The sequence below is a fragment of the Protopterus annectens genome, chromosome 13.part0, assembly GCF_019279795.1.
Source record: "Protopterus annectens isolate FY-2018-M chromosome 13.part0, PAN1.0, whole genome shotgun sequence".
Lineage (NCBI taxonomy): Eukaryota > Metazoa > Chordata > Ceratodontiformes > Protopteridae > Protopterus > Protopterus annectens.
Window position 1 is genome coordinate 1128801684 of NC_056747.1, and position 19028 is coordinate 1128820711.

The following is a 19028-nucleotide window of genomic DNA, read 5'->3' on the forward strand; positions in this document are numbered from 1 at the left end:
ACTGTGTTAGACATCAGTACAAGAGATAATTGGTCTTGATATCATGTATAATGAAATTAATGATTTTTTGATTTACAATTATAGTAATGTTACTTTTGAGAAAAGGCATGCTAATTTATTTGAAAAAGGACTTAATTTTGTCCCTGGAGAGCTAATGGGGCCAACCTCTTTATAGATCTAAAACTGTACACAAGAAAATTAAATGTGAATTTTTGGTTTAAAAATACTCAACCCCTAGATAAAGAGCATTTCCATCAGTCTATTTTTTAATCCCCACTTTGAATTTGCAGATTTCTTTGTTTGAAAAACTGTGTGACGTTGATATTAGAAAGGTGATGACCAACAACAGAAATACAAAAATGAGTTATAATTTAAATAGGGAAGAATCACAGTTATTAAATCAGGTTTGTAATGATAGAAGTATCAGAGTAATGAAACCTGATAAAGGTGGGGGACCTATAGTGTAGAAAACTAGTGGCACGTACCAGGAAGTATCCATCAATGGAGTAAGTATTTCATATGGTAAAATTGATAGCCAGTTGTATGAATGTTTGTTTATTTTACAGCTCTGTTAATCCCCCTGCAGCCGTGCCAGTATCCCATTGCTTGGCCATAAAACACTTCAAAGCTGTCGACCTACAGACTATTTTCTTCTTTACATTCACAGTGATCACAGAGATTTAGATTTAATTTAAAACTTTTATTAAGAATTTTACAGTAAGACGACTGACAGCCATTTACTAGGCAAAACAAAATATTCTCACATTTAAAACAGACTGAAAGTGCATCTGGCAGCTTGTTAAATTGCAAATGTTTTGCTGAGATTCCTAATCAAATAACAGTGAAGCACTAATTATTGGCCATGTGAAGCGTGCAGAGGTTCAAAAGACAAATGTGTAACATATTTGCTAACAGCCTGGGATAGCTGTCTGGACACAAATGCCCCTTTTCATGGGCAGCCCAGGAGCCCAAATCTCATGAAGTGACTTGATTAGATTCACACATTAGACAAAGACCGGGGGAATCAAACCCTGCACTACAGAAAGTAGCTCATTAAGAGCTTATAGCCTAAGTAAAATGCACTAAGTACCAGACAGACTGTTTTAGCCCAACCCTATACACTTTGTACATGTGCCTGCAAAATATAGTTGTGGTTAAAATATTAGCATTAAACTTCTAAATTTCGTGGTGTCTAGTTTATTCACAGCCAGATAATAAACCCACTGCCAGCAGTCGGCAAAACAAGGAAACCAAGTATCATAGCCAAGAACGTGGATCAAATAATGATGTACATTTACTACAACTGATTTCTTCCTTTATTCCATCACTACTCTGGGATGTAAGCAATGAGTACTTATAAATGCACACAAGTATTTATACATACAGACTACAAATCAGGCATTGTTATCCACTTATCCACTGATACAAAACAGCCCCAGCAAGGGCTGGAATATGCACATACATGGTATATCAAAAACTGTCTCAAACTAAATGAAAATAAAAGTGCAGCGCTGTAGCATTTGGAAGTAAGGCTGCTCGCATCTCATATATTGTAAACAATACTCCTTTTCAGGCAGATACAGTCATAAGATACCGAGGTGCTTATGTGGATTCATTTCCATCATTCAATTATTGTGTTTCCAGACACTCAGGAAATCCTTCTATTTGGCCATATAATTTACAAGGGAATATAATCAATATCGAAAGAAATCCTGCTACAGTACTCTTCCCTTACCAGGCCCACTATTGAATACAGTGCACCCTTTGGTACGCACAAATTCAAACATATTCCTCAACTAGAAAAAAAACATTTCTAAGCAAGAAAATTAAATGTCTTACATCCTTCGACTACCCTGACAGATTATCATGTCTCTCCTTTTACTCAGTAGCCTACAGGTTGCTATGAGGTGGCCTGTGTTCTGTTTTTGAGCCGTAAAAGACACTGTCACATTTGATCTTCTGTTCCTTCATAAAACTAGCAGCTCTAGAATTATCTGCACTAAGGACTTGAATCCAGACCAACAAATAAACAAGACTTGCAGGAGAGATAGGTTCCTAACACAGCATATTCATAGCCTATGAGTTAGGGTCAAACAAACTGCAACTTTAGCTACCTTTAAGGCTAGTCTTGGTGACTGGTTAGGTCGACACAAATTTATACCAGGGTTATTATGTACATCCCTGCTTGATTTGGGGGGTGAGCACTATTAAGTTCTTCTAAAACATGGTAAGAACTTCTAGGTTTGTTCACTTAAAGGTGTATATGACTTGACTTCTTATGATCCCTGTGCTCATTTGCCTAGTCTGTTTTTATGTAACACACACACACACACACACACACACACACACACACACACACACACACACACAAACCTTCAATTGCTGCCATTTCTATATGACAGAACACCTTATATATATATATATATATATATATATATATATATATATATATATCTCCCTGAGATCAAGTGAATTAATAAATTCATAAATATTGGCCCAGAAATTATCAGCTTGTTGGTATTAGAACAATGCAGTGTAACCCATTGCAAACTCCCCTATGTCCTCTCAACTTCTTAGCCCAAGATCCGAAACAAAGACACATAAATAAGGAACATACTTCAAATATTTATCTTAAATATTATGAAAGTTGCTAGAAGAGCAAGCTTTGCATTAGCAAGCATTACAGAAGGATACAAAAGTTTGAAACTCACAAGCCTGTCATTATTTAGTGACTACAGTCCCCAACAATTTGCCAGAAAGGCACAGTTTTTACAAGGAGCAGACCAAATACTTCTCAATTTCTTTGCTCAAAAATTTTGGATAAAGTCAAAAATAATGAGTCAGGAGGCAAAAGTCCAAAAAGGGACACATTTTAGATATTTTTTTCCTTTTATCACTGTTGTACAGGTGAATACGCTGGACAAAGTATCCCTTTTCAGGAGCTGTGTCTGAGTGACTTTCCTAAAGTCACAGAGTAGACAAATGGACAAAGAAGGATTCAAACCCTATACCTTTGACTACAGGAAGCAGTTCATTAACAGTTCAGAGCCTTAACTGTCAGGCAACTCTAATTCACTTAAAAAGTTAACAGGACAACAGGTGTTGCAAGGTCTTGCATTTTCTGAACTCTATGAACTACAAAACTCTAATGACTGGGATTACTGTCCGACTGTAATCCTAGTAATTTACCAAAAAAAAAAAATTAATTAGGGACAGGACATAAATATAAGATACAATCAGAGATATTCTGAAAAATCTGAGACAGGTAAGAGACAAAGTACTCCAATTCACTTAAAAGGTTAACAGAATCACAGGTTTTGTATTCACATGCATTATTTTCTGAACAAGAACTATGAAATTGCAATGACTGACATTATTTGCTAACTATAATCTTCAGTGATTTATTAGAAAATGCAGATATTTGTGAAGGTGTGGCAGTTAGTATCGAGGATTAAGGCTGTAAATTGTAAATGAGCTTGTTCCTATAGTCAAAGGTATTCTTTTGTCTCCACGTGACTCTGAGCAAGTCACTTAACCAGACAGTGCTCTTGGGTTTACGTGGTTAACAAATTAAAAAAAAAAAGATAGGGCATAAATGTAAGGCAAAAATCAGGGTATTTATTTGACTGTATTGTCTAGACAGTAAGAATGACTAAACTCTAACACTGCCTTTATTCATTGACTGTAATCCTCAGTTATTTATCATATTAGGAGGTCCTTTGAAGTAAACTGGTCAAACTCATCTGACTCCAATGTAACTGTTGTGAAGGTCTGAACATCCAATTAAATCAATCTGATTTGTGAGGAGACACACACGCACACATGCACACACACAAGCATCATTTACTTTGAGAGCAAATTAGCAGCATTACAGTGCAATGGCTTTTACAAGATGTCACTATATCCAGGCTTTTTCATCCAGGAAGTCTCTCACTGGCTCATATGCTTTACATCTGAACATTGGAAGGAGGTGCACATAATCATTCCATTCTGTGTCAGACTTGACAATGTGTATCCTGACATTTCAAAAAAAAAAAAACTATGATGCAAAAAAAAAAAAACAGCAATTTTGAAATTTGTTACACCTTTCAAAGCATTTTCATACCCCCACATGGCAGAATCTACCCCAACACCACTGCTGCTTTGAAATACTAGTTCTGAGAAGGCTCTACTTCAAAGGAAAGGGACTACTCCAAGATAACACAACATTATCAGAATGAAGATGTAATTTACCTTCATTCTCACTATCTGCAGTCCAAGACATAGCAATTACAGTCTTCAGAATTTCGCCCACCCGTGTACCCCTAGCAAGGGAGCTAAGGAAAATAATAGCTCAGATGAAGACAGCAAGAGGGTATATCCACAGCTGTATACCCACTGTAAGGGACCCCTCATAGAGCAATGTTAGATCAGGTATCATTTAAATGTGCAAAAATACAGTATTCTCTTTGCATAATTCTAGAAATGCAGCCAAACTAAAGCAGGCTTTACAGCGTGTATACAGTTTCAGTAAATGCACTTTCAACCAGTGAAAGTAATCGTCAGTTAAGAATATTGATAAGAACAGAATGTGGAGTACACCGAGTACAAGCACATTTTGTTTGTATACTACAAGGCTTGGGGACCAGGTTATAGAGGTGAGTAGAAACTTACAGGGTTCTGGTATTATTAGGAAATACTTTGGGTACAGTTAGTTAAGTTAGTTCATTTGGACTGATAGGCAGAATGTCATGGCACTGCAGTCCTCAGAAGGCAGTACAGACCCCCAGGTATGAGTGCAGAAGTCAGGAAAAATATCCAACTTTCCAGCATATTAATTATACTATTCAGGAGGAAAGGAATACGAAGCATATGAATGCAGAGGGCTGTTACAGTTTATCTAAGCAATATGAATATCAGTGCAGAGGACTGTTGCATTTATCAGTACTGTTACTGAAAACAATATTTGGATATTTCTGACATCTACCTTCACTGTACATAATAAAGCATTCTTAACTGAACTATAGTGTGTGCAGACTTTATTCTGAAAAGTAAAAGAAGATTTGGCCCATAAAGGAGAGACTGGCACCTGTTCAGCACAGTTCTGGGTAATTAACAGATAAAGACATTCATTCCAGTCTCATTTCAGTTTCTTCCAGTTGTTTTCAGTTATTTCCAGTATTATACAAACATATCAATTCTTTCAAGCACCTAAAAGGGGAGAGTATACATGTTGTTTTCTGACATCACCTGTTCAGCACAGTTCTGGGTAATTAACAGATAAAGTCTCATTTCAGTTTCTTCCAGTTGTTTTCAGTTATTTCCAGTATTATACAAACATATCAATTCTTTCAAGCACCTAAAAGGGGAGAGTATACATGTTGTTTTCTGACATTCATGCAGGTCATACTTTTCTTATTCTGAGATTATGTCATCATGTTTTCTTTTTTTATTTGGAGCATGTTTTCTTTTGTAGTAACCCATCCACCAAACTGTTGAACTCTGGTGAATTCTGCTCTTCACTGCTCCCTTTGGGACTCCTCTAGGGGTAAGAGGCATAAAGTGGTGTGAAGTGACATCACCATACTGTAGGGACTGGGGTAATGCAAGTTCACCTACCCCCCTTCTCCTCCCATACTTGTGCCCAAATACAGGGCATGTGTGCATGTTATTCCCTGCATCACCTCCAACTGACATGATATGCTGTGTTAACGATCACTATAAGACTGTAAGACCTGCAGACAGCTTCTCCAGCTGCTACTGGAGTTTCTTGTTGCAATGCCTAGTTCTTCTTCTTAAGGAAGGCAAGTCAGCAATCTGAATCCCATTCCCTCATCTTTTATTCAAGAGCTCTGACATGTGAGCCATTAACCAATCCCATCTCACTAGGCGCTTTGGCAGATGCCATTCTTCCATGCCATCAGGAACTGTAATACCTTCTTACTCTGGTGTGTACTTTGCCATGAAAATGTATCACACACCAATGATTAGAATTCCAGGAAGCAAGCATACTTACAGTGGGAAAATCTCAAATTTTTATATTTAACTACATGACACATTGGTTTAACAACTGCACTCTGCTATTTTCATGGTTTAGAATACTGAAAAAACAGCGATGAGCTAAAATAAATATATTATTAGTCGTGCGATACAGAACACTATAGACTGCTCAATACTGCTGGCCACTGCAGTTATGTCAGAAGTGCAGGATAACAATGAGTAACCCCGTTACCTGCTGAATACTGTAGGGGGGTGGCTTTGGGGATAAATGTCAGATGGTATGATGACTTAATGACCATATATGGTAATGCATGACAAAAAGACTGAGTTGAAAACAGGGAGTAGAGTATGAAGAAAGTGGTATAAAAAGCAGTATTTTCGTAGGTTAGGACCTCTTTACCCTCTACGTTTATCTACCTGTTTGTCTGTTTGGTATGGCAGTATACAGGGTATATGCAGCCTAACATGGACATGACTTGTTTCTTTCCGTGCATTCTTAAATTTTTCTATTGGTCTTCAACCCAGTACCTGCCAAAGAAGATTGGTCAGGATTGCAAAAATATGTCTAAAAAACTATGTTTACATACCCTAGTAGACATCATAGTGCAATATAATTGATAATAATCCTTACCAACCCCCCCCCATGCTTTTTAGCACAACGCTTGTACACCCTCCTCTGGCTAGTTACAGTGGTTCCTCTTTATTATTGTAGCAGTTTAGATTAAGTATCCCATTTAAAATAAGCCAACACGGTAGAACGTCTGAATCCATGGAAGCATGGTGTTGCTTCTGCATGGGCGGGGATTGGTGTGTTATATTAATGTGCAGATGTTGAGGGTCATTGAACTGACATTTAATTATCAGAGCTTTTCTGCTTGTTAACCTGTAGCTGTTGTCTATCGGGTTTCACAGGCCTTTAGAACTGCTTGTGTCTCAAGCTGACTGATTACCTACAGTGAAGGTAGGAGAGGTCAGCCACAGCTTGAAATGCAATTTAGATCAGGAATTCCCACAAATTATTTCCAGTTGTACCCACAGTTCAATATTATAGTGTGGATGCAGTACTATGTTGGAGCAGCTATCATTGCATAGCAAATGACAGCCTGGTATATGGAACACTGACCGACAGATATAGCCATAGTGCCTCTTTGTGCAGTGGAGATAACTGAGGGTTTAGAATGATTCAGAATTAGTGTCAACAGAAAAAGGAGACTTTGTACTTTGTATGGGACTCCTGGTTTGCCATAATACAATTTCCTAACATTTTCCTGTTACAGAAACATGTAATGAATTATTTCAATTAGACTTTCAGTCTTTTGTTTATGATCTTTATAAACAATAAACGAAATGAGCTGCAGCCACTCTAAAACTTCTTGAAGGATATAAATTCCAACATTTCTGGATGGAAAAGGATGAACTATTGAGTCTTTGCCTGTTTTAGTATTCCCTGTTTCTAAATTGGTGTCTTTGCTATAAGTTGATTGTGGTTTTTGTCATTCTTTTATATGTGCGCATATGTGTCCCTCTTGTGCATTTTATGTTCCTTGAGGTTTCATTTGAGCAAAATCAATTAAAACAGATATTCTTTTGCCTTTAGGTATGTAGTAATGGTGCTCAATGTATCTGTGACCGTGACTGGACAGGGAAAGACTGCAGTGTTTATGACCCGGTTCCTAGTCCTTCTCCAACAGATGAAACAGAGAACTACAAGGGTTTGTCTGTCATTTATGTCTTATCTTTATCTTATAACAGTACTGCTTTTCAGCACTTAGAGAACCTAATATTAATATTCTCACTAATATCATTTTGCAACCTGGCCACAGACAAATAGATTTTAAAAAATGAAGCCCCTGATTAATTTTGAGAGATTTATATCTTTAACTGTAGATGTATTTTAAATATGTCATTTAAAAGAAAAAAGATTTGTTGTCATTATATTTTGTTTTGATATCAGACAGGATCAAAAGTAGTTTGTTGTATCAAAAATAGAATGCTAATATGCCAGCCTTTTGGTACAAGGGCAGGGTGGACATCTTTACTACATTCAACTCAGGTTCGTGCAATGCCTTGGACACTGGGGATCCGGTCAAGGAGGGTGATGAATGATGAGGATTTCACTAGCTAGACTCCAGCATGAGGATTTCACTCGCCAGGCTCCAACAGGAGGATTTCACTTCACTTGCCAAGCTCCAACAGGAGGATTTCACTTCACTCGCCAGGCTCCAACAGGAAGATTTCACTCGCTAGGCTCCAATATAAGAATTTCACTTGCCAGGCTCCAACAGGAGGATTTCACTTGCTAGGCTCCAATATAAGGATTTCACTCGCCAGGCTCCAACAGGAGGATTTCACTCACTAGGCTCCAATATAAGGATTTCACTTGCCAGGCTCCAACAGGAGGATTTCACTTCACTTGCCAGGCTCCAACAGGAGGATTTCACTCGCTAGGCTCCAATATTCACTCGCCAGGATCCAACAGGAGGATTTCACTCGCTAGGCTCCAATATAACGATTTCACTTGCCAGGCTCCAACAGGAGGATTTCACTTCACTTGCCAGGCTCCAACAGGAGGATTTCAATTGCTAGGCTCCAATATAAGGATTTCACTCGCCAGGCTCCAGCAAGAGGATTTCACTTGCTAGGCTCCAATATAAGGATTTCACTTACCAGGCTCCAACAGGAGGATTTCACTCGCTAGGCTCCAATATAAGGATTTCACTTGCCAGGGTCCAACAGGAGGATTTCACTTGCTAGGCTCCAATATAAGGATTTCACTCGCCAGGCTCCAGCAGGAGGATTTCACTTGCTAGGCTCCAATATAAGGATTTCACTCACCAGGCTCCAACAGAAGGATTTCACTCGCTAGGCTCCAATATAAGGATTTCACTTGCTAGGCTTTAACAGGAGGATTTGACTCGCTAGGCTCCAACAGGTGTGCATGGAGGATCTCGGTGGTAATTTGCATTAATGTGCTGGGGGGGGGCAGAGCTTCATTCCCATACTAGGCTGATTTGCATATACACTCAGTAGAGTGTTGAATAACAACCCTAACAAAGAGCTCCTAGAGATCCAAGTAATAATTAACACAATCAAATAATTCCTGCTCTGCCATCTTTATGAAAGCAGTGATTTCTCTCACAAGGAAGAAGGACTGTTGTAATATTGAGGGTTTAGGGATACAATGGAAAAATATAATACCTCTTATGGTACTCTCAGACAGATATCAGTGTATGGAAAGTAAAATGATTCATAACCTTCAATGTCTTTATTGCCTATACTAATAATATGTGTCATTTAGAGTAGGAGCATTTTTTAAATAATGGACTAGACATGATATGCAATGTGCCACTAACACACTAAATTAACACTAGAACCATTTTTCATAACAGCAGATTGATATTACCAGTAGATATGCAGTGTTTGAGTCAACCAGTTCTGGGGGCTTTATGCCACTCAGCTGTACATCACACCGCATTTCCCAGAAGACTAATAAAAAATAAACCTTCAGGGTCAATTAACAGTCTCTCTCCAACTCTTGATTACCCGGATAAGCTGCTTTCTTCTACTTTTGGCAACATGGCTGAACAGGCACTCTCATGCCATGTGTGGCCATTCTGATAACATTATATGTTTTATGTCAGTTTAGCAACTGCCTTATGCTTACTGACTCTTCACTGCTTCTACCAGTTGACAGCCTGTGGGAGATGTAATTTAAATAAAAAGCATGGAGGCAAATCTCTTGTATCAACGTACTGTTGGTAAACAAAATGCATCCACAACACCAAATCAGTCACAATGCACCGCTGGACCTTTAAATTATGCTGAGGCTATAAAGAAAAATGTGCCAAAGCCTCCAAGAGCACACCCTAGAACAGGATCCCAAAATCCAGCACTTGAGGAAATGCCTACTCCTTCTCCATGCACACATAATGGAAATCCATACAGCTCACCTAAGAGTCACCAGGAAAGCAGACGTAAGCCAATAAGATCCACTCAGTCTGCTTCTACGCAGAGGTATGTTTTACTCATAGGTGACTCTACTGTTAGGCATACAGACTCCAAACCACCAGCCTGGACAAGAATAGGATGGCTATAAGCTGTTTGTCTGGTGCCAAGATCTTTGATGTCACAAGTGCACTAAAGGCTCTAATACCTGTCAAATATGAATGTGATCTTGTGACTGCCCATGCAGGAGTGAATGACTGGGGTTGATGCACCCAAAATGTCATACAGAGAGTCATGATGGAAGTTACTAAGCATGTGTTAGAAGCAGGAAAGACATTATTATTGAGTAGTATTTTGCCTTCTTCAAGAATGATGGCTAGATACTAATTGCTAAGACAATCTAATTGGCTTTAACTATTGGCTAAGTAGTCACTGTCATTCTAAGAGGATCCAGTATGTCTCAGCCTGGGATAGGATGGTAGATAAAGCTTTCTGTTTCATCAGGGATATCTTATATCTCAAATACCAGGGCTTCCACATACTGGTTAAAATCTTTGCTGCCCCAATAGTGCTGCAGTTCCCCCTACTGGATATTCCTGCACAACAAACTCAAGTTAATCTGGGCAACATCATGGTGACACTACTCAGTTTTAGAAACCTAAATAGAAAGATGCCTGAACTTGAGTCCCCCTGCAGCATGACCACATTCGTAATCATATAGTTACTTAGACATGGTTTCAGTGCTGTGACCGTACTCCCACTGTTCCAGTTTAGTGCCTATTATGTCTTCAGGCCCTTGGGTAACCATGGGGGAATATCTGTATTTGTGAGAAATACCATCACCTCACATCAAATTACCAACAACCCTAACAAGGAGGTCCTGAGATCTAAATCATAGTTAAGCAGAGATCGTCTCTGAGTAGACGGTATGCGACAGAGTATAGCTGGAGTTTTTTCGTCAGTCAGCATAGGGCATCTTCTTTAGGCCTGTGATTCTTTTAGTGAAGTGTTTCTGCGACCTTTCTAGTTATTGCAGATGTCTTGAGAGGTACATAACAAATGGGGCATTGTATTCTATAATGGGTCTAATGAGGGATGAGTACAGTAGGACAATGACCTCCTTTTTTCTGGATGAAAAGCCCTTAGTGATGAGGTGTGCCACATAGAAGGATTTCCTGACTGTTGTGACGATGTGGTTATCGAAGGTGAAACTACTGTCCACCTGTTTTTCTAAGTCTCTTATCACACTTTTGGTGTTTAGTGTACTGCCACCTATCTGGTAATTCATGTTTTTTCCCAAAGAGGATAACTATACATTTCTTGGCGTTGAGCTTGAGCCCATGGTTCTGGCACCAAGCATCTGTTTCTCTAAGGCCCTTTTGTAGAATATCCACATCATTTGGGGATTCAATAATGGCTCCCAGTTTGCAGTCATCTGCGAACTTTGTTAGCCAGAGTCCCTTAGTGTTGGCCTATACTTCAGAGAAGTAGATGCCAAACAAAAGCGGTCCCAGGACTGAACCCTGAGGTACTCCACTTGTCACTTGTCTGGAGATGGATTTGGAGTCAGCTACTTTTACAGTGTGGGTTCTGTCAGTAAGCCAGTTGGTAACCCATCAAGTGACATTGAGATTAATGCCCATCTTAGTAAGTTTATCTATGATTCCAGAGTGGGGGATGGTGTCGAAGGCATTGGCGAGGTCCATATAGGCTGTGTGGACCACCTTACCCTTGTCCATGGCTCTGGAGACTGATTCGAAGAAGTCAATCAGGTTCAGGAGACAAGATTGGCCCTTTGCGAACCCAAACTGCATGGGGTCCATGTGTTTGAAGATTGCAATGTCTTTGTTTATAAGTTCCACGATAATACATTCCGTGGCCTTGCAGATCAGGCTCATCAGACTGATGGGGGCGGTAGTTCCTGGGATACAAGGTGGAGCCCCCTTGTAGAGTGGGATAACTGTAGCTGTGTGCCACTCAGTGGGCATGAAGCCCGAGGTGAGGCTATGATTAAACATGACACTTAGGTGAGGTGCCAGTTCATTTTGTAGTTCATGTAGTACACAGCCTGGGATGTCATATGGTCCCATGGATACTGTATTCTAAGCTTTGGAAAGTGCATTTTTTACCTGTGTGGCCATTATTACTGGAATTTGGTAATCTTTCGGTATTGAGATGGGCCCTTTAGGGGGTGAGAGGGGGGTGAGGTTTGCACTGAATCGATCTGCCAGGATATTGGCAATATCCTTGGGATCAGTATATTTAATGCCATTCTGTTGTAGCTCAGAGCAGATCTGAGCATTGCCATTTAGATTCTTGACATAGCTATAGAATGCCTTGTGATTTTCTTTGGAATCTTTGGCAATTTTATTTTTGTAACTAGCTTTGGAGGATTTTATGAGGGATCTCAGCTTCTTACTGAGACTGGTAGGGGAGTTTTTTGCATCATAGGATTTTCTTCTTGTCTAAAAAAAAACTCCACCTATACTCTGTTGCATATCATCTACTCAGAGGTGATCTCTGCTTAACATATAAGGCCATGTCAAACCCAGAGCTGTTGGACATGCTACACTTAAAGAAATCCCAATCCCCTCAGAGACACATGCTCCAGGGATCTAAACCTTCTCATCAGAATGAACAAAACATCTTGGAGGGACAGGTTCCTGACCCAGAGACTCCCCAGACTCTGGAATAGACTGCCCATACATGTCAAGCAGAGCACCTCCTAGGCCCTCTTCAAAAGGAACCTTGATGATTGGATGGGTGATTGGAAGTTCACCCCGAGGATCACGTCAGTCACCCTGGTAGACAAGGGTCCAGGGAAGTAAATACTGTGGGAAGAAATAGCCAGGGAATTGTTATGGCTAGGCTTGTATAGGCCCTAGGGTAGATAGCCTAGTACCAACCTATGAACCTATAAATCAGCCCTTTGGTTTAATTTATATGCATACAAAAACTACACTCAGTCTGTGTAATGCCCCCAGGGCCTGCACAACAGACTGTCTTTCTGTTTATTGTCTGCATCTGAGGATCTGTTTTAAGAATTGCATTTAGTGAGCTGCAGTGAATGCAAGGTTGCATTAAGGCAGGTGTTTTTGGAGCCATATCTCCAGGCATGCATTCTGAAATAGGCTTTACTCATTTAAGTTTAACACATCGATTTCACATCTGCAGTGCACCATCCACTATTTGTTATGTAACATCAGAATTGTGCCTGCAGAGAGTGTGACGCTACACACACTTTGCATAAGTAAGAAGATGGCTAATTTATTTTTTTAAATTTTGCAGGGGACCTCATTCCTCTGTCTTCCAACTGTTACACTTACCTTGCTTTTTCTGGCTATGCTGTGTGAGTTGCATGAGTGCCTAAAATCAATGCAGTTGTACTCGGTCCTTTGTTGAGGCATCTATGCAGTGTGTTACCATGTCATGAGTTCCTTTGTGTGCTCCTATCTTTAAAAAAGCTTTCAGTGTGTGCAGTACATTTGGATTTGAAATGCTAAGTGCTGTCAGTGTTCAAATTCATTTTACAGTTATATGGGAGCACAGAAAATGATTTGCTTGGTATTATATAAAGGAAAGGGCAAAGAACAGCAGGCTATGGCTACCATCATATTGAGTACATGGAATATGAACAGCACATAACCGGTCACAGAGGGAGAGCTAATAGTCTGTACCATCACTTCTTCCATTTTTATGAATGTTATTAGAATTTTAGGGTCAGTGGATATAATATGAAAAGCTTGACAGTTATACATCCGTAATGATACCCTCCAGCACTCTTTACAGTATGTATCATATTTTTTATAGCAATGCTGTAAAAGCTTAACTATCACAGTTATTTCTCATTTTGTTTCCTGGCATAACCATTTTAACCATTAGACAGTTAGCTGCTTATTTGACCCAACGTATATGTACTATACAAATACAGCTACACTTCCCCCACCACTTACTGGTATGTACACTACCTTTCCATGAGAGGCTGCTGGGAAAAAGGCTCCAGAATTAACAAATCTTATTAGATGTCATACAGTACAAAACAGCAAATGTTAAATAGTCACATACTAAAATTCAAAACTTAGTATATAAACAGAAACAAAAACAACAACAAAAAAACCCCAGAAAAGATATAGATACTAGATTTCATTATATTCCATAGAGTTACATTTCACTTTTAATACATAACAATGATAATGTTAAGAACTTATATTAGGTTAATAGACAGGTACAATCAAATATGTGTTAATAGACAGGTGCAATAGAATATGTGTATGGGATTATTTCTAGACAGCAGATTATTTGGTAAGAATTTCTAGACATGGCTACGATATTGGATCTTTGAAAGTCTAGAAACTTAGATTATGCAAGAAGAGAAGATAAACTGGTAGTAAAACACTCAGCGTCAATGACTGCTTGAAAATAGCAAAGGTGATCCACAAGCCCACAAGTCGTTAAACTGCTTTTTATTAACCAAAAATAAATAAATAAAACCAAATGCTTTTGTCCCATATATCCACAGGACTTCTTCAGAAAATTGCCAACAACAATCTTTTCAATTGAAATAGCCTGCCAATAAAGGTCACATGACAGACTCTATCCCATTAGTAAAAAAACTGCTAATGGGATCTAATCTGTCAAAGTTCTTAGTTTTATTTACTTATTTTTGGTTAATAAAAAAACAGTTTAATGACTTGTGGGCTTGTGGATCATCTTCACTACTTTCAAGCAGTCATTGGCACTGAGTGTTTTATATGCAAGAAGACCGAAAGGAGACTACATATACAGGACGGATGGACAGAGTTGTAGCCAAGTTTAGCTAGGAGGAGAGTGGCAGAAGCATAGCTTGGAGTCCAAGAGGTGAGTCTTAAGGTTTGCTTAGAAGAATTGTAGATATAATTTGTCTTTGGTTTTGCAGGGGTGTATTCCATTATTTGGATACATATGAGGAATAGATTGTTTCATCATCTTTATAGTTTGATCTCTGGACTTGGCAAGATGTGTATTCTTAGATCTGAGAAATCTAGATAGAGAGTACCATAGCAATACTGTCTGCAGTGCTGGACATTTGTTTTGCTGAGGAAATGTATTTTGGGCCAGTTTAAGCTGACTTAAGTTTTGACAGTTGGGGAATTCCAACCAGTTTATTTGGCTAAGTGCTAGGTAATAATGGGTTTTACTTGGAAAGTGGGTTAAAATATTTCTATTTTATTATAATATTGTTCCAGTTTTGTTAAAAGGGATGAGTTGACATTTGTAAGTGTAGAATAACAGGTATGTTGTACCTTTAAGAAGCATTTCCAAGGTCTGTATGTGCATATAAATACCAAGCACGTGTTAAGTTTCAGTGCCATTTTGAAGGTGCAGCCACAGTGTTAAAATCTATGTGCATGATAGCTAATCCGTTTATAAGTCAAAGTTACTTAACTTTATTTATGATGTGTTTGCATACAATAAAGCTGCTTGAACTAGAACCCACCATGCTCACTTGTTTTATCCTGACCTGGCGAGCGACAGTAAGTAAGGGAGAGGCATAAGTTCATAGGTACTTACTAGGCTATTGAGCTGAGAGGATCTTAAGATGCCTAGCCTTACAATGCCATGGTAGATTTTTAGCTCATATTTCGTATGTGAACAACCCAGAGACAGATAGAACAAGGATTTGTTGGGACATTTACTTATTGCCCTTATCCATGAGGAACTTGGGTGTTAAATGAGGAATGAATTTGTGGTGGTTTCTCATCCATTCATATGAATTATGTTTGACTAGAGCAACAGAAGTACTTTACTTTATGTGGACTGGATGACTGTTCACAGAACAGGTATTCTGTGTGATACACACTTATTACTCCATCACATTCCATTTATTTTGCAAAACAGATTGAGATCCCTTGTGTGGGTGTTCACTCTACAAATGGACTTGCGAATGTCTAATAGGTCTGACAGGTTAGGGTATGACGAGGCTGTATGTGTGAGGCATAGGTTGCATCTTAGTAGCCTGTATAATACTAAGAAGAGAATGATAAGGCTTTGAGATGGTCTGCATAGATTTTTGTGATTCAGACTCTTGATTTTTAGTGAGAAGGTGCTGAGGACACTCCAGTTGTGACAAGTTTTTGGACAGATACATTCCAAATGGGTAATTATATTCAAAGATGAGAGATGAGTATAGCGGAATGATTATATCCCTGGGCCTGTCTGCCATATCTTTAGATATAAGCTGTGAGATGAAGATTTCCTCACAGTAGTGGATACTATTTAAGCTCCTAGATCACTGACTACTGGATCAACTTTCAGAGGAGTGCTGTCAATGTGATAGTTACAAGGGAAGTCAAGCTTGTGAAAGGATACAACTATACATTTATTGCCACATACTTTTAGTCCATGGTTTTGACACCAGCTATTTTTTTGGAAAGGCCTTGTTGGAGGATTTTGGTATGTTCTGGAGAGTTTATGATGGCATCAAATTTACAGTAGTCTGCAAAACTGGCCAGCCATAAACCCTTAACATTAGTTTTAATGTCCAAAAATTAAATGCCAAACAGGAGTGCCCCAAGTACTGAACCTTGGTGTACACCATTAGTAACAGGTCTTTTGGAGGAGGTAGAACCACTCATCCTGATTTTCTTGGATTCTGTTTGTGAGTGAATTTGCTGTCCACTGAGTTGCATAGTGACTTACATGTTGCTGGGAGAGTTCATACCTGTCTTTAGGGTGGTGCTGGATACCCTTGAAAGGTCTAGATATGCAGGGTGTACTGAGTGGTCCACATCCAAAGCTTCAGTCAACAAACACCTTTCATAATGGATGTCAGCAACAACCTGCTCACCAGTCCACATGATATCAGATGCAGCTTTGGAACTACCCCATACATAGCCCACAATGAAAGTAGAAGAGGAGCCCACCCTAGAAGAAGTAAGAACAGCACTAAAGAAAATGAACACAGGGAAAGCAGTAGGCTCCGATGAGGTCACGGCAGATATGATGAAGATGTTGGATGAGTTAGGGGAAAAATGGCTCCTGAAGGTACTTGTACCAGTATGGAGAGAAAGGCTTATCCCAGGTGATTGGTGAATAAGCCTACTAGTATCAGTGTCCAAGAACAAAAGGGGCATTCGTAATGTGGACAGTGTAGAGGTATAAAACTCCTGTCACACTGCATGAATGTTCAAAAGAGGGTAATTGATAAATGAAAACATAGCATAGTACAAAGTAGTAGAAAGGAAGATGGGAGATGAGCAGTTTGGATTCAGCTCAGGATGCAGCACAACTGACCAGATGTTCGCAGTGTAACAGATAGTTGAGAAAAAGCTAGAGATGAAGAAAGAGTCGAAATGGGTATTCCTAGACTTGGAGAAAGCATATCACAAGGTCGCATGAAATCTGATTTGGGCAGTCCTGTGGTGGCATGAAGCCCCAGAAACATTGGTAGAATTATGTGTGCATCAGGGTTCAGCTGTGAGTCCACTGCTATTCATACTGGGGATGGACTACATTACCAAACAGTTTAGAGGGGACAGGTCAACAACGTTTCTGTATGCAGATGATATTGGCATTACAGGCGGACTCTGAACAAGAACTTCAGCAAAGGAGTGAAATACAAAAGTGAAGGCACAGGGGAATGAAACTGAGTACAGATTAGACAGTTGTATTGATAGTAAATGGGGAAATCAGAAGAAGCTGATGGGAAAATAGTGGAGCAAGTTAACAGTTTCACATACCTTGGAGGGGTCATTGAGAAAAAGGGACATCTGAATAAGGAGGTCAAAGCTAGAATCAGAGAGGCTGCAGACAACTAGCACAGAATGGCAGGGGTTGTGTATGACAGAAGAATGCCAAAGATGCTGAAAAGTAAGCAGCATTACAGTATGGTACATAAACCTGAGCACTGAAGGCAAAGCAGTTGAGAGAGCTAGTAGTGATGGAGATGAAGTGCACACTGTGGGACAGCTGAAAAAATGAGGACATCAGAGTAGAAGCCCAAGTAGCCCCTTGATGGATGAGACAAATCAAAGGGAACATAGAGCTATGGTGTGGGCACTTGTGCGGGAAAGCAGAAAACAGTCTGGTGAGGATGATCTGGGACAGGTGGGAAGAAGGCAGGAGGAAACAAAGGCATCCCTCAAAGAGATGGATGGACTGTGTGAGAGAAGACCTGTGTCAGTCAGGCATGATTATCAAAGAAGGTAAGAGAAGTGCCATTGAATCAAGGGTGAGAGGGATAGTAACTGATGACTCTGCATCCCAACCCCATGTAGAAAATGAGAAAAGTGGGTTGAAGATGATGATTGATTCTGCGACCTTCTCCAAAAAGTTGACCAAGTTAAGTATGAAGGATCCATCCTTGTCAAATCTGAACTGGCTTGGGTTGAGAGTTTGTTTGTTACCAATTTCCTTATTCATTAATCCCATAATGATCCTTACAGATGAGGCTTGTCGGGCTTATGGCTCTATAATTACCCCAGTCTGTTGATGCTCCACCTTTGTGCAAGAGGATGACTGTTGCTGCCCTCCATTTATGTGGCATGAAGCCTGTTTGGAGGCTGATACTGAATAACATCTGTAGGTGGTCTGACAAGTCATGTTTCAGACTTTTCAGTAGGTAATCCAGTTTGTAATCTGGCTCCTTAGAAGGAGTGTTTTTGGCACTGGATAGCACCTTGAGGACTAGTTATTGGGAGATTTGAAGAGGAAGAGTAGATGCAGGTGTGAGATCTGGGAATATAGCAGGGCAGATTGGGTGAAACTTAAATTAAATTGTTCTTATAGCAAATTGGCTATGACCTCTGGGTATAGGTATGTGATATCCTTTACTATTAGCTCAGCACAGTGCTTGACATTGTTTCTGAGATTTCTGACACAGTTAAAGAACGCTTTGTGGTTATCCTTCATTTAAGTGGCAATTGATACCTCATATCTGGCTTTGGTTGATTTTGTCAGGGTCCAAAGTTACTTGTTAAGTTTAGTGTTATAGGTATTGTGAGAGTTAAATATAGCTTTGCATTCCATTATTTTTTTCTTTCATTATAGAGCCTGTTTATATTAGGATCCCATCATATGGGTTTATTTTTAAATTTGTTGTATTTACCTCTCAGAGCAACAGAAGT

At 39.4% G+C, this 19028-nt stretch overlaps 1 protein-coding gene across 5 annotated transcripts in view; it reads left to right on the plus strand.

The window, feature by feature from the left end:
• The window catches only part of ADAM11 (ADAM metallopeptidase domain 11), a 1438613-nt gene that overhangs the window by 1231133 nt on the left and 188452 nt on the right, over positions 1-19028 (plus strand). For all 5 annotated transcript variants that reach the window (XM_044055102.1, XM_044055103.1, XM_044055105.1 and 2 more), the window contains one exon: positions 7577-7691. In XM_044055102.1, the coding sequence (XP_043911037.1) occupies positions 7577-7691 (115 nt within the window). The remainder of the gene's footprint in view (positions 1-7576; positions 7692-19028) is intronic.